Below are 15,947 nucleotides of genomic sequence, written 5' to 3'. Positions count from 1 at the left end.
AAAATAAAAGTCACCTTCACAATAGCTTGTTGCTGCATATGAAGCGTTCTGCATTCATCAACAGAAATCAACTTTGTCAGTTTTCCTGGTGATGGAGATTTAGGGCTCAGAATTTGTTCTAAAACAACAACAACATATTTCTCAAACTTTATCAAAATAAAATCCCATCTACACATTTGTCACAGTCTGTTTAATAACTGGTTTTTAATGCTTGCAAGTTGAATTACTTATTCACAGCACCATGCATTTAGATAATTGCTCAAAACTCTACAAGAACAAGCATGTGCACAACTCAAAGTCCAAACGTGAAAGTAAATAATTACGCAAAAAAATTTTGAAACATAAAGGCTTACAATGCCGGAAACATGCAAACACCAAAAAAGTGATTAAGTTGCAACAGCTCAAAAGCATTTCAATTTTTATGCAAAATCTCATTTGTAGCAAATTCACCTGTAACAGGGCGTTCTGCTGTCGTTGTTGGTGCAGAAAGTTTAATTTGGGAAACACTGTTTTCCCCCAGATGTTGAGATTCCTTCTCTAACTGTCTGCAAACACAAATTCACAACCAGAGTTACCAAACCATTCAAATGACAATAGGCCATCACTATTCTAACCATCTGATTTGTGCTAAACATAAAACTAAAGAAACAAACAACTTAATTTCACAGTTAAGCATGTGTGGTATATTTTTAATTAGTTTGTGTATTTTATCTTGTAAACACGTTTTGCTCACAAAAAGTGTGCCATTAAGCTGCATGTTTTCTTGCAAGCCCGTTTAATCATTTCTTATATGTTTTAACTTTACAAAGTTGTAACTTCAAACTAGTTCAACCAATAAAATTCCACTGAGTTAGAGCAACGACCCAAAGTTTCTTGCCCAGAGAAACACAAATTGCCTATTGGATTTTAAGTGGATTGATACAGCGATGTAAAGAATAGAAACATTGCAATACCTGTTTAAAACAAACTTAGATTTTGATCGTTTGGCGTTTGCTTGTTTCACAACATCGTAAAACGGACCTTCATGGATCGACATTTCATTGAATCCTCTTTCCACAATTTTCAGTTCATCCACATTCATTTTCTAAAACAAACTTATATTTAAGCAGCAATGCAACCTCAACACATGTAGTATGAAATATGTACTTTGGCATCTCCACTTTCGCAACTATTTTGTGTTTCCAACATTTCTTCATCCTTGGCTGATGATACATATTCATTTTCCTGTCAGTTAACAGTGAATAAAAAATTACACCACAATCATATCGGTACCGCCGATACCCATAAACATAACTTACATTTTCAACAGCCATTGTACAGGTTTGCAATTCCACATGGCTGTTGCTTTCTGCATCAATTTCTTGCAATCTTGTTTTCAATTGTGAAGCTTTTATTTTAATCTTTTTGCCTCCATCAGGTAATTTTGAAATAAACTGTCTAAAACAAAGTTTGAAACACATTGTAATGATGTTACATTACTAGGCTAACCAATATGGCCTGTGTCTTGCCACCAGCTCCAGTGATTGGACTTCAAAGGTCGAAGAGTGTACACTGCCTTTATCTTAATTAACATTTATACAGTATGCTGTTTACATAGTATGCTGATCATTTTAACAATAACAGCAATTTGATCTATACTGTCGTTTGGGTTCCTGTGGCCATTATTTGGACGCTCCATCATTTTGACCAGCCGAAGCTTGTTTAAATCTTTTACATTTTACAACATGTGTTTCCAGTTATAATTTTTTTGCAACACGGCCGTGAAATTCGCAACTACCAAATGGAAATACCCTGAAATCAGCGGCTGTCCCCATTGGTAAACTTTTATTTGCAATATTTGTTTACAACTTTTCTACTAATGTTGCACTGATTTTTGTGTTTTAAAACCTATGCAACTTTACAAAAATATGTTGTTTATACCATTTTTAATTAAGTATTTGGGTGGTAAGTTTCAACCAGTGGTGGGATTCAGCCGGTTCACACCGGTTCTAACGAACCATCTCACGAAATTTTATGAGATCAGCGAACTGGTTGCATATTTCTAAAATGTTTCCGAATTCAAACCAAAGGGCTTTTTAAGCCAATCACAAAGCGGGTTTTCATGGGTCATGTGAGTTTATAACCAATCAGCGTAGTGGATTGATTAAACCAATCAGACGACACCTTGCATAGTAACCAGTCGATCTGCCTCGAGGTACTATGTTTAAAAGTGAATATTGTGCGGTAAATTCCATCCTTACTATAGTTTGTTTGTTGCAAGAAAGTGGGTCATGACTTTCAAAAAACAACCGAGCTAGTAAACCGCCAATAGTTGCGTCATAGACTTTTTACTCTGCGTTTCTAGTGTCAGCTGTCGTGTTTCACCGGATGAGCGAGCGCGCTCGCGCTCGTTAGATTTATACAGGCATTGTTCGTTTTACGTGGAATTCCAAAGGAAGTGTCGTTATTAAAGACTTTTTAAAACGAGAAAACTTATTATAACATTTTTTGTTGCTGTGAAGTTTCTATGGATGAGTTAAAAACGCGTCGTCTACCAGCTGTGGTAAATCGCTGGATGAGCGAACGCGCGTCGCGCTCGATTGCGTATCGGATGAGCGGCGCGTCTCGTGCGCGGCGCTCGTGCGCGCGCGGCGTTTCGAATACGTAATCCCGGCAGAGATTGGTTTTTCGTTTCGATCTTTTTTATTTCTCTCACACACACGCGTAAGCACAATTAGAGAAGCTTTTAAAAAAGTTGTTGCACGAAGCGATCGTTTGCACGGTAATTACTTGAAAAACAGTCTACAAAATCGTCAAGCGATATGTCACGCGCCATGGCCATAAGAAAACAATCTAAGTCAAAAAATATTACAATAAGTGTTATCCGGATTAGGGTTAGAACAAATGTTGCAATAAGTTTTATTTGGGTTCTATGCACAGCTGTTTTGTGTTTGTTCGCGTCAAACCAATTAAAGCTTTAATTAGGCGGATATGACGATCCAGTTTATATGGAAACTCGCGCTGGTAGCAATTTTGCTGAAACCTGATAGCGCGTTTCCTATGTCGCTCACTGACTTTGCATACTTAAAAGGTTCATGCAAGTACGAAGACAGATACATACAATACATGTCAAAGTAAACAATTAATATTTTTGATCGATATAAAAGTTTATAAGTATGCATGCAATGCGACGATTCAAATATCTAAGGGCTCAGTTAAAATACCATTAAACAAGAATTTTCGTTTAAACTTATTCGTTTTTTCGAATAAATAGTTGGGCCTTTTTGTAAGGGTTACTAGCAGTTTTTTTCACGCTTCTAAGCATGCAACCTTGGTTGCTGACAGTAAAGCCGTTTTGTGTTTTACCGTCCCAAGCCATCTTTACCCTGCAATTTAACTTTTTCTAAATTACTATTGTCAGCCGAAAATTTCAATTTGCAGCATGGTTGCATAAACCATTGTAGCCATGTCGGTTGCAAAAATGAAATCGTGTGGTATGATTACCCTAGGTGTCAACTCTTACCCTTAATCCGACTCTCGGCCTAAATCCTTACGTTTGGTAAGATACACCAACACTGGGTCTTAACATTTAAGCGTCTTGTGTTAAGATCCCCCAAAGGGCTGGGCTTAGCCTCAAATCCCTCATATTGTTTGTTTGTTAATTATGTCAACGGTAGTTCAAGATCTGTACAAATGTTGTGTGGACCTCCACAACAGGCATATTGGGTTGAAATATTTTTTCTTCAGTACATAATTTTATTTTAAGGAGAGATAACAGATAACAGCAAATGGTCAACAAATTGGACAAACTTTTTCATCTTGAATATTCAATAAATTATTTGTAACTAATTTCAGTTTATCAGCAAATATAATTAAATTCCTGCGATGTGGACCAAACAAAACGTCATCGTGGACCAGTTGAAAACCACCGCTCTGAGGAGTATTGAAAGAAACAAAACAATTTGCGTAACAGAAAATGGTTTAAAAGCACTGGTGTAAGTGACGTTTGTCTTTTGTGGTGAAATATTCTGTCATACAACCTTTAACGTTCGCTCGCAAACAAATGGTTTGTCGGAGACAGAGTCTTATCATATATTCCACTCAAGAGAGGGCGGATATTAATCAGTTAAGTTTGATTGAAAGGTTAAATATCGGAGTCAACAAACCGTCTTATGTCGTGTGGATCATGTTAGTACTGCCGCAGTTAGTGAGGGTTCGTTCACTGTGCGTGTGGGGGATAAAATTGATGTTAAGTTCAACTTAGTTTCTGTTTTCTTTTGTAAATACAGTAAGCCTCGGTTAATACGGACCCGTTTGCTTCTGTGGGAACGAATTTGTGAAAATAAAAACCAAGATTTGACAACTTTTATGCTGGTTAGAAGTATTTTTTTAGAAATGAATCTTCTGGTTTAGCGGTAGAAAATTAAAAAATATCTCCGGATTAGGCGAAGATCCGGATTAACCGATGTCGATCAGTTAAAGCTTTACCAATCTGCAGAATTTGTATCTCAAGTTTTGTCCGAATTAAGTGAAGAATCGGATTAACCGAATCCGGGTTAACCGAATCCGGATTAATCGAGGCGTGCTGTATAACGGCTTAACAGAAGCTGCAATAATAGGATTGGGAGGATTTAAAATCGTCAGAAAATTTACAAATTTTAATAAGCGGCCTAATTTTTTTTTGACTTTTTGTGCAAGGTTTACAATAATGTTGTAGTTTTTTTATTTATTTATGTGGATGAAAAATGGCTCCTGAATCGACATGTTTCGGCGAATTTAAAATTGGACAGATTTCGCAAATTACGCACAGTGGGTTGAAATGGGGAAGTAATTCGAAAACGTTCTTATGGGTAAATTGATTTGATGAAGCTTTTCATAAAAAGGCTACTCATAAAAACAAATGCGACTTTCATTCGCAGCACTAGAAGTTCGAATTTGAAAAATTCAAAAATGAATTTATGGTGGTGCTCTTTGATCGTGTCGCTCGTTGCTAGGGTTACCGTTGCCATGGAAAACGATGAGGCCTTTGTGGTCAACATGCATTCAGAATCGATAAACGAAAAGGTGGGAAGGGGATTTTTTGCCGTTTTGGCTTTTAATAGTAATTGCTGCTAGTTGATAATGTCTGGGTTTAGAACATTATATTTTTTGAGAAAAGGCGAAAAGTATCGTTAGCGTAGATTTGATGATATAAGCCAAATACATGTTTATAAAGGGTTTTAGGTTTTAAAATATATGTGATGATAAAGTTTAAAACTAAAAAAACAAATCAATTTAGCTTCTTTTAAATTGGAAAATAAAACTCATCAACTTCAGTTTTGGGTGGAATCACACGATTATCAAGTTTTGGCAAAAAAAATCCGCTGTGGTGGCTTTTAAGTAGTCTTTGCGTTGCGCATAAACGCTTGTTTGTTGCGTAACAACTAACAAGAATTTCAAAAGCTCTTGTGACATTGTTCGGTGTAAAAACAAAATATTTACTATTTTTGTGGCAAAATATAAACTTTTTGTTTCCAGTCCAACTCCAGTCAACCAATTCTTCCACCAACTTCGGGAACTTCCCTCAAAATCAACATCAAAAACTTCGGGGAATCCCCTGATGACGTAGGCTTCCACACATTCCTCCCCGATTACGCAGTGATGACGTCATTCACCATGAACACCGAGAATGTGGCGTATCGCGGTAAAAAAGTTCCCCGCGAGGTGGCGCAAAAGATGCATGATCGTGCAGCAGAGGGCGGTCACGTGACAGCAGTACACGCGCCGAAACGTCTGCCAGGTGAGCGGAAGGTTTCGGGTTCGAATTTAGGCCTGATATGTTTGATTCAATGTGTCGGTTGCGAATAGAGATTATATTCGTACCACTTCGTTCGCGAGTGCATGTGGATTTTTATTTTAGTTTTGTTCACTTGTCTGTAGCAAAGGTTTTGTCCAAGCTATTGCTTAAAATTTATTTGTAATGGTCGGTCATTCTTGAAAAATATGGTGGTCACAGTTGAATGATTACGACGGTTACGGTTGAATAATTATAACAGTCACGGTTGAATACTTGCAGCTCACATCCCAGTTTTAATTTTTCAGATATTTTCAAGGCTGACATGCAAACAGCGGAAAACACGATTCACATCAAGGGCGGGAAAGAGGTCAAGTTTGACGTTGAATATCAGGAGAGGATCGTCGATATGATGAATGCTGGGGTGAAAATACTCAACAAAGCGCAAGTTGTCGTTGATATGTATGGAGCCAGTGCACAGTATATGATGGGTGAGATACTGTCACCGAATTACCCCAACAATTACCCCAACTCCGCCGATATCGGGTGGCTGGTACGAGTGCCTGACGATAATATCGTGAGACTCGATATCATTGATCACGATATCGAGGATTGTTGCGACCGCCTGACGATTCGCGACGGTTTGAATGGAGCAATGTTAGAGAGCTTGTCAGGCATCAGCACAGAAACTTCCACCTACAAATCCACAGGCAGCAGTATTTCACTCCACTTCATGTCGGATTGCTCCGAACCACGCCGGGGATTCCGAGCCGTCGCATCAGTCGGTGTGATTCCATCCAGCACCGCTAAACCGCCGACCACCGACGTCACCGGTGTCCCTGGTAACGACACTGACGTCACAGCTTGCGTAGGTGGTGATTACGTGTACGTCGATCCGTGGAGTGACGAATACATTACGTCACCCAACTACCCCGGTTACTATGGAGACGATATGAACTGTACGTGGTCTGTGAATAATTATTACGCGGGTTACGACATCGAGCTTAATGTGGATGATCTCGCGCTCAGCTCATACGACGAAGTGCAGCTGTACGACGCACACCGCCACCTGCTGGCGACCTTCACAGGTTGGAGTTACACTTCGCCGATCCGGACCTCTACATCCCGCATGTACGTCGAGTTTTCCTCCGACTCGAGCTACACAAACGCGGATTCAAGTTTCGAGTGCGCGCAATGCCCGTTGCCATGACGACCGACCGGCCCGAGACGACGGGAGCGCCCAGCACCGCGGCTTGTTTGTACGGACAGCACGTGGACATTTACCAGGGCTACGGATATATAACTTCCCCTAATTACCCGTGGAACTATCCCGACAACCAGCAGTGCTCGTGGACGGTTCACAGTCACAACGGCTACAACATTAAACTCACTGTGTTCGACATGCAACTTGCCTCTGGTGATAATGTCACAGTTTTCGACGGTTCTTCGCAATACTCTGATGTCTTGGGAGTTTACCGGGGAAGCTACTACAACGCAGCACCTCTATACTCAAGCGGGTACTACATGCTTATCCGCTTCTGGTCGGACCACTACTACACAAGCACAGGTTTTCAACTAAGATACGAAACATACTACCCTGTCGAGGAGACCACAGAAATACCGGAGGACCCCACCGTTCCCTCATCCAACATCACACATTGCGATTTATCTCACCACCAACAAGGCCCAACTGGAAGCATTTCTTCTCGAAATTACCCCAGTAATTATCCTAATCGCTGGAGCGAATGCTGGTACTTCCCCGAAAATTACGATCACATTCATCTGGCCTTCAACTTTTTCAGCACCCAGCAGAACGCGGATGTCTTGCAGTTGTATTCTCATGATAATTTCCAGCAGTCGTGGTCAGGAAATTATTATTCTGGTTACGCTTCCACTATTTATCCTCCTGGCTGTAGCTCATGCGGTTTATGGATGGTGTTTACAACGGATAGTTCCTATAATTATCCGGGGTTCAACATTACTTACTCTTTGCATTAACCCAAACAGCTTAGGGGGATTTGTGAAGCTTAATCATGTGAATCATGTGAATCATTTAAATCTGTATTTAGGATTCTTGTACAAAAAGGTAAAATAATTTACATAATACATTTATGCACTGCCTTTTTAATCTAATTTTTAATGTGAACGTATGAAGCTCGTTAAAGAACGCGCTTGTGACACTGCGCAATAAATTTTGAATATATTTAATATATTTTTCATGATTTAATCTTATGTGTTTTGCGCGTTTGGAATAATTTGCATTTTACGGCCTAAAGTTACTTATCAGCGGATTCGATATTGAAAGTTGTGTAAACTTGATGTTAATCTGCTAAATATATAATATTTAATTCCAATTCATCGCCCAAAAACATTGTTGTCATTGTCCTTTCAAATATGTGTAGCGTGCGAATTAACAATTGTAGCTGTATTATTTGTACTGTTTGTGTTTAATCTGGCTTTGGGAATGACATAATTGTACGAATGCCTCAAATACATACTAATTCCGACATTTGTGCTAAGGTTAGTGATTATCGCAGTTTGGTGAGTCTTGTTCCGGTCACGGCGAATGTTTGTGTGTGATTGTCATTTAGAAACTTATCATTTTCGGTTTTTATGCAGGTTATGTGCAACTAATCAATCGTGAATAGAAAAATAAACCTACTACTCAAACCTGGCAGAGTTCCGATTCGAATAGTCCGGCTCGCCCTGCAACGCCCAACTAGCCTTTTGATTTTAATATCGCCAAACTTTGCCGAGGTATGCTTTACTGCAGCGGTTCTCAAACTGGGTCCGCGGGTCTTTTGGGGTCCGTGAGGCAATTTTGGGGGGAACGCGAAAAGGTTGAAGTAATTCTATAATCTTATTTTGCGTCAGTTTGTGCCACTAAATAAGTTTAAATCAAAGTAGAATCGACTGTCTCCATTGCTAAACAATAGCCTTTATTCCTTGAAACTAACAAAAATGCAATTGTTATGCGCAATTTTGCATAACTAGCTAAAATCCTGCAATCAACTTTCGTTTTTCTGGAATACCAATTTAGGCTTAAGGACCGCGAGCCTTCGAAATAATGGCAAAATGACCGTTTTGAAAAATAATGAATAAGTTTAAAAACCACTGCTTTACTGCATTGTATGATTGTTTCAAAATAAGGTTGTTATGAAAATTAAATAACGCGTACCCCCATTTAATGTAAACACCTGCCTCTAATCCCGGGATTTCATGAAATATAATCGGATTTCCCGGGTTGCCAACTGTAAATGCCAGTTCCCAGCAGACACATTGTAACAAAATTATGCACAAAACAAAAACATATTCGTATTTGACCCCAGTTTTACAAAAAATAGCAAAACGGATCAAAGAACCACGTAATTGCGAAACATTCGCAAACAATTAAAAATTACAATAAATATGTACATGCCGCACAATAGATGGTTTGTGCGGTTTAGCCGCTTGACATGTCAATCATGTTTGTCGCTTGACGTTTAATTGTCAGAGGGCGGCTTCAGCCACAACTGCCACGTTAACTCGTCGGTTGTCATGTGGCTGTTGACGTCGTCGAACGTCAAGTAAACGCTTCCGAACTCGATCGTACAACATTTTCGGGGCGTTGGAGTAGATGAGAGGGTTGAGAGAGCTGTTGATGGGAAGCAGGATTATCGCTGACACCGCGTAAATCACTGGAGGTACAGTTGTTCCACCGAAGTTCAGGAAAGCCATGATTGAGATTGGCACCCAGCAGAAGAAATCAGTAAAGACCAGCCGGATGATTTTCTTTTGCATTTCTGCAACAAACACCAAAAGTAGGAACAATATTTAAGTTGCGCTTATCGGATTTACCTTGGTTCTGTTTTTCAGCTCTCGCATTTTGGGCCCTCTCATTCACTTGCCTCCCACTGGCAGCCGACCTCTTGTAAATCCAAACGTACGTCACAGCAACAAACATAAAAGCCACGAAGTTTAGAGTGATGATGGCAAGTGAAAATGGCCAAGCCTTGTCGGTCGGTGTCACGTAAAGTTTACTGATGCAAACACTGTTGGTGCTGTAGTACCTGAGAATAACATTCAGTTACAGCAACAACTATAATAATCTAATTTGCTTGTAACTACATACCCCAAATATCCTGTAATGTCAAACAGTTCAGTGTAGTTATAATCTTCAAGAATATCCACAAAATCCGCCCAAGAATAAACATTTTGTACCCTCAGAAGTGCGCCATCGAGTGTCTGGGAATCGTTAATGGTAAAATTGTGTCGAAACTTTACAAACCGTTTCATGAAAGTGTCCATGCCTACAAGAAAACATACGGCGGAACAAAACGGTTAAATATACACATGTGTTGCAATTGCTCACTTGAAAAGTCAACGACATGACTCTTGAAGAACGGGTTTTCTTTCATCCACGCTTTGGTTTCAAACAAATGTTGAAATTGAGACGTGAGAGGAATAAAAGCCAGTGTGAATGAAAATGTCCAGGATAAGATGATGGAAAGGATAATAATCTTCAGTTTGGGGAAATATGGCGCATTAAACGGCTGCAAAACATAAGTTGCTTGCTGCAAACACCAGAGCACATATGCATTAAAAAATACTCACGTTTTTTACAGCGTAAAGTCGAAATGCTGTTAGCAGGACCATTGTAATTACTGATGTTTCGCTGGAAAGCAAAACCAAAATGCCCATTGAAATGCACCTCTGGCCTGACCTCCAAACAAGGTCGTTGGCACAGTAGTCTCCAGAATATTGAACACCAGCAACGCCGAGCATGAGGAGATAGACTCCCATGAGCAGGTCGGAAATCGACAGATTCAAGACAAGAAGATGGTTGGTTTGAAATGAGGCCGATTGTGATTCTGTCGTCACCAACAGTTTCATCTCAGTAACCATGACAACCTGAAAAGGGTAAAACAGATATTTGCAAAAACCACCTAGTTTGTCGAAGCTTAGAACCACATGCTTTGTTTCAGTCAAGCATTACAAATATACCAGGTTTCCAAAGATTGCGAGGAACGCCATTATCCACACAACAGTTCGTAACACCGGGTTAGCGATCAGTTCGTATCGCGAGGAGAAAACGTTTTCATTTGCTCTGCTTGACTTCGTTGGGCATTCGTCGCTCCAGTCAGAACAGTCTCCGAATCCATTGAACATCTAATAGTGGCAAATTTTGTTAAAAACTGCCATGAAAGAAAATTATTTAGAATAATTTAAAACCTTTTCCTTCTTCACAAACAAAGGTTGATTGTTTTCGCAATAGAACCTCCCGTCACTCGTGCAGTTAGTTTCGTCGCTTTTATCATCACAGTTTATCGTAAAATCACAGATCTCTGATTTACTTATGGAAACCTAAACACATGAACCTATAGGTTATATATCAGACAGCGGTTCTCAAACTAGGGTCCGCGGTCATTTAGGGGTCCGTGAAGCAATTTTGCGGGGACCGCGAAAAGGTTGAAGAACTTGTATAATTTTTTTTGGGCGTCAATTTATGCCACTAAATACGTTTAAATCAAAGTAACATTTGAAGATCAACTGTCTCCGTATAGCTTTTATTACGTGACAAAGAAGCACTTGTTTGCGCACAATCGTAATGTTTCTTGTCTTGTTTGTGATGTCATAATCAATTTTTGGATTATTGTTAAACGTAATTTTGCACAAGTAACTTAAAATTCTGCAATCAACTTTCGTTTTGCTAAAATACACATTCCATCTAAAGGCCCACGAGCCCTTGAAATAATGACAACGGGACCGTCTTGAAAAAATAATGAAAAAGTTTGAGACCACTGCTTACAGAGTAGGGATGTTATTATAATGCACCGATGCTAACATACCTTAGCTCCATTTAACGCGGAACAATTGACCCTTCCTTGTTTTGTGCAAGTTTCCGAATATTCGTCACTTCCGTCTTTGCAATCAACAAAACCGTTGCAAATTTTTGAACGAAACTTCTCCGGGATTTCCACCACGGTTTCGTCACTTCCGTCTTTGCAATCCGAAACGCCATCGCAAACTTTGGATTGAGGAATGTTGAGACGATCGTTTGTTGTTGGACAATGTTTACGATGCGCGCAGATACGAGGGTCCTCATCGTGGTTGAACCAGCGTTGATCACCATTGCGAATTGAATACGGGCAATCTCGTTTCCCGTCGCACAACAGCTCGTTGCTGAAAGGAATCCACTAAACGACAAATACTAATATTAAATTGATTTTACGTACATTATGTTTATGAATGGTTCACACGTACAGTTTGCATAGAAACGAAAAACAACATATCGCGTTAGTTAAACAAAATATCAAACACGTCAGGTCTGTTTCGTTCTATGGATAGTAATAACTTACCCGCTATTGTTGGTTGTTCACACGTACAGTTTGTGGACACATGCAAAACAAGATATCGCGTTAGTTAAACAAAATATCAAACATGTCAGGTCTGTTTCGTTCTGTGGATAGTAATAACTTACCGGCTATTGTTGGTTGTTCACACGTACAGTTTGTGGACACATGCAAAACAAGATATCGCGTTAGTTAAACAAAATATCAAACATGTCAGGTATGTTTCGTTCTATGGATATTAATAACTTACGTACTATTGTTGGTTGTTCACACGTACAGTTTGTGGGCACATGCAAAACAAGATATCGCGTTAGTTAAACAAAATATCAAACATGTCAGGTCTGTTTCGTTCTGTGGATAGTAATAACTTACCGGCTATTGTTGGTTGTTCACACGTACAGTTTGTGGACACATGCAAAACAAGATATCGCATTAGTTAAACAAAATATCAAAGATGTCAGGTATGTTTCGTTCTATGAATAGTAATAACTTACCGTCTATTGTTGGTTGTTCACACGTACAGTTTGTGGACACATGCAAAACAAGATATCGCATTAGTTAAACAAAATATCACACAAGTCAGGTCTGTTTCGTTCAATGGATAGTAATAACTTACCCACTAATGTTGGTTGTTCACACGTACAGTTTGTGGACACATGCAAAACAAGATATCGCTTTAGTTAAACAAAATATTAAACATGTCAGGTATGTTTCGTTCTATGGATAGTAATAACTAGGGCAACTCTTGCAACTTTTTTTACAGCTTCCGGCAGCTTCCTAAATACTCAGAATTTATCTAGTATGCTGTTATAAGCGGTTTGTAGGAATTTTATGTTGCAACTTTTTCCAACTTTTTTCTATTTTTCATACAACTTTTATCAAGTATTGCGGAAAATGTAAAGAATTGATTTAATAAACATGCTATAAAACTATTTCTAGTATTTCTAGGTTCTATTTAGTGATGTACCGAATCGGCGAAAATTCGATTCGGCCGAATCAACCGAATAATTTATGACGTCACGCGAGGTCGTACCCTACGCGTTTGACATGAAAAAATGTTTATCTACCAGGCAATTAGTACAGAATAGTTGTGTTTCGTCCTTATTTCAGTTCTGTGGGGTTTAAAATTGCCTTAAGCATGATTGGCAACCTGCCAATGAATTGCGGTTTTTTTTTATTACAGTGGGAAAAACGATAATGTGTTGAAAAAAATAAAAATTGACGCGATTTCGTTATGTTTGGGCTTTTGAAAGATCTGCGTGGTACCTTAAGCAGAAAAGATACGTTTAACGCTTTAAAATTGTTATCGTAAAAGATTCGGTTTCGGCCGAATAATTTGAAACCGAATCTTTGCAAAAGTGACCGATTTGGCCGAATAAATCCGGCAAACCGAATATGCGGTACATCTCTAGTTCTATTCTCTTTGATTTGCATAACAAAGAGCTACGTGATGGATTAGCTGCATCTCAATGTTATCTTTGACGCAACAGTTGGCTTGCAAGCTAGAAGGTCAACCAACCTAGCCAATTTAATTCACTGTCGTTTAAATTTGAGGTCCTTTCCCATTTCACGGACGCCCAGGCGGGACAGCCAAAAATTACATTTTCACTGGGTCACCCTTTTCAGGCTATTGATTTTGTTAAAGTCGCCAACACTGAGTTTTGCTGCAATGTCTTGGATGAAGTTTGCAGACCTAGGGGTTTGGGGTGTTGTATTTGACTTGTTTTGGGGGAGGGGAGGGGTGGGTTATCGCTTTGCTGGTTGGCTATTTGCGGAAAATTATTTCTGCATTGCGTTATTTTCTTGCTGCGTACCAGCAAAAAATGTAATTTTCGGCGGTCTCGCCTGGGCGTCAGTGAAATGGGAAAATACCAAATTTGACAGCTCAGCAGGAGCTGACAACGAAACGCTGTCATGTAGGTTTAAAACCTAAAGAACATAAAAATGTACGCATGATCGATTGAATAGCGAAGAAAGAAACGGAACCAGCAGACACCCTGAAAATCTTAAACTGTTGGGTTATACGACGGAACCTTTCGAGCATCTCATACCCTAATAATATTAAAAAAATTGTGCATAAATGCAACTTTTTACTGCAACTTTTGTTAAAATTAAGTGCAACCTTCTCAGAATTTTAGTGCAACAAAACAAAATATCACACATGTCAGGTCTGTTTCGTTCTATGGGTAGTAATAACTTACCCGCTATTGTTGGTTGTTCACACGTACAGTTTGTGGGAACATGCAAAACAAGATATCGCATTAGTTAAACAAAATATCACACATGTCAGGTATGTTTCGTTCTATGGATAGTAATAACTAGGGCAACTCTTGCAACTTTTTTTACAGCTTCCGGCAGCTTCCTAAATACTCAGAATTTATCTAGTATGTTGTTATAAGCGGTTTGTAGGAATTTTATGTTGCAACTTTTTCCAACTTTTTTCTATTTTTCATGCAACTTTTATCAAGTATTGCGGAAAATGTAAAGAATTGATTTAATAAACATGCTATAAAACTATTTCTAGTATTTCTAGGTTCTATTTAGTGATGTACCGAATCGGCGAAATTTCAATTCGGCCGAATCAACCGAATAATTTATGACGTCACGCGAGGTCGTACCCTACGCGTTTGACATGAAAAAATGTTTATCTACCAGGCAATTAGTACAGAATAGTTGTGTTTCGTCCTTATTTCAGTTCTGTGGGGTTTGAATTTGCTTCAAGCATGCTTGGCAACCTGCCAATGAATTGCGGTTTTTTTTATTACAGTGGGAAAAACGATAATGTGTTGAAAAAGATAAAAATTGACGCGATTTCGTTATGTTTGGGCTTTTGAAAGATCTGCGTGGTACCTTAAGCAGAAAAGATACGTTTAACGCTTTAAAATTGTTATCGTAAAAGATTCGGTTTCGGCCGAATAATTTGAAACCGAATCTTTGCAAAAGTGACCGATTCGGCCGAATAAATCCGGCAAATCGAATATGCGGTACATCTCTAGTTCTATTCTCTTTGATTTGCATAACAAAGAGCTACGTGATGGATTAGCTGCATCTCAATGTTATCTTTGACGCAACAGTTGGCTTGCAAGCTAGAAGGTCAACCAACCCAACCAATTTAATTCACTGTCGTTTAAATTTGAGGTCCTTTCCCATTTCACGGACGCCCAGGCGGGACAGCCAAAAATTACATTTTCACTTAGTCACCTTTTTCAGGCTATTGATTTTGTTAAAGTCGCCAACACTGAGTTTTGCTGCAATGTCTTGGATGAAGTTTGCAGACCGAGGGGTTTGGGGTGTGGCATTTGACTTGTTTTGGGGGGAAGGAGGGGTGGGTTATCGCTTTGCTGTTGGCTTTTTGCGGAAAATTATTTCTGCATTGCCTTGTTTTCTTGCTGCGTACCAGCAAAAAATTTAATTTTCGGCAGTCTCGCCTGGGCGTCAGTGAAATGGGAAAGTACCAAATTTGACAGCTGTGCAGGAGCTGAAAACGAAATGCTGTCATGTAGGTTTAAAACCTAAAGAACATAAAAATGTACGCATGATCGATTGAATAGCGAAGAAAGAAACGGAACAAGCAGACACCCTGAAAATCTTAAACTGTTGGGTTATACGACGGAACCTTTCGAGCATCTCATACCCTAATAATATTAAAAAGATTGTGCATAAATGCAACTTTTTACTGCAACTTTTGTTAAAATTAAGTGCAACTTTCTCAGAATTTTAGTGCAACAAAACAAAATATCACACATGTCAGGTTTGCTTCGTTCTATGGATAGTAATAACTTACCCACTATTGTTGGTTGTTTGCACGTACAGTTTGTGGACACATGCAAAACAAGATATCGCGTTAGTTAAACAAAATATCA

The 15,947-nt window shown here is 39.1% G+C and overlaps 3 protein-coding genes across 5 annotated transcripts in view; 1 reads left to right on the top strand and 2 right to left on the bottom strand.

The window, feature by feature from the left end:
• Positions 1 to 15,947, bottom strand: part of LOC145229812 (uncharacterized) — a 37,336-nt gene that overhangs the window by 1,041 nt on the left and 20,348 nt on the right. Inside the window, exons 1-5 of one of the 3 annotated variants that reach the window (XM_080095142.1) lie at positions 1,299 to 1,758; positions 1,147 to 1,224; positions 954 to 1,084; positions 451 to 545; positions 15 to 118 (exon numbers count right to left, since the gene is read on the bottom strand). In XM_080095142.1, the coding sequence (XP_079951268.1) occupies positions 15 to 118; positions 451 to 545; positions 954 to 1,084; positions 1,147 to 1,224; positions 1,299 to 1,460 (570 nt within the window). In that variant the 5' untranslated portion in view covers positions 1,461 to 1,758. Of the gene's footprint in view, positions 1 to 14; positions 119 to 450; positions 546 to 953; positions 1,085 to 1,146; positions 1,225 to 1,298; positions 1,759 to 15,947 lie in introns of those variants that run through there. The other 2 variants (XM_080095144.1, XM_080095143.1) reach the window with 2 other exon arrangements.
• On the top strand, positions 4,930 to 6,971 carry LOC145227924 (tolloid-like protein 2). The gene is made up of 3 exons (XM_080092885.1): positions 4,930 to 5,043; positions 5,497 to 5,758; positions 6,061 to 6,971. The coding sequence occupies exons 1-3, from the start codon at positions 4,930 to 4,932 to the stop codon at positions 6,960 to 6,962; spliced, it is 1,278 nt and encodes a 425-aa protein (XP_079949011.1). The 3' UTR covers positions 6,963 to 6,971.
• Positions 9,121 to 11,923, bottom strand: LOC145229800 (G-protein coupled receptor GRL101-like). The gene is made up of 8 exons (XM_080095126.1): positions 11,581 to 11,923; positions 10,964 to 11,095; positions 10,736 to 10,900; positions 10,346 to 10,642; positions 10,104 to 10,284; positions 9,864 to 10,041; positions 9,590 to 9,801; positions 9,121 to 9,534 (listed from the first exon to the last, which is right to left on the bottom strand). The coding sequence occupies exons 3-8, from the start codon at positions 10,898 to 10,900 to the stop codon at positions 9,242 to 9,244; spliced, it is 1,326 nt and encodes a 441-aa protein (XP_079951252.1). The 5' UTR covers positions 10,964 to 11,095; positions 11,581 to 11,923; the 3' UTR covers positions 9,121 to 9,241.

The sequence above is a fragment of the Phallusia mammillata genome, chromosome 5, assembly GCF_965637545.1.
Source record: "Phallusia mammillata chromosome 5, kaPhaMamm4.hap1.1, whole genome shotgun sequence".
Lineage (NCBI taxonomy): Eukaryota > Metazoa > Chordata > Ascidiacea > Phlebobranchia > Ascidiidae > Phallusia > Phallusia mammillata.
The sequence above is the reverse complement of the archived record's forward strand: the minus strand, read 5'-3'. Positions and strand labels throughout refer to the sequence as shown.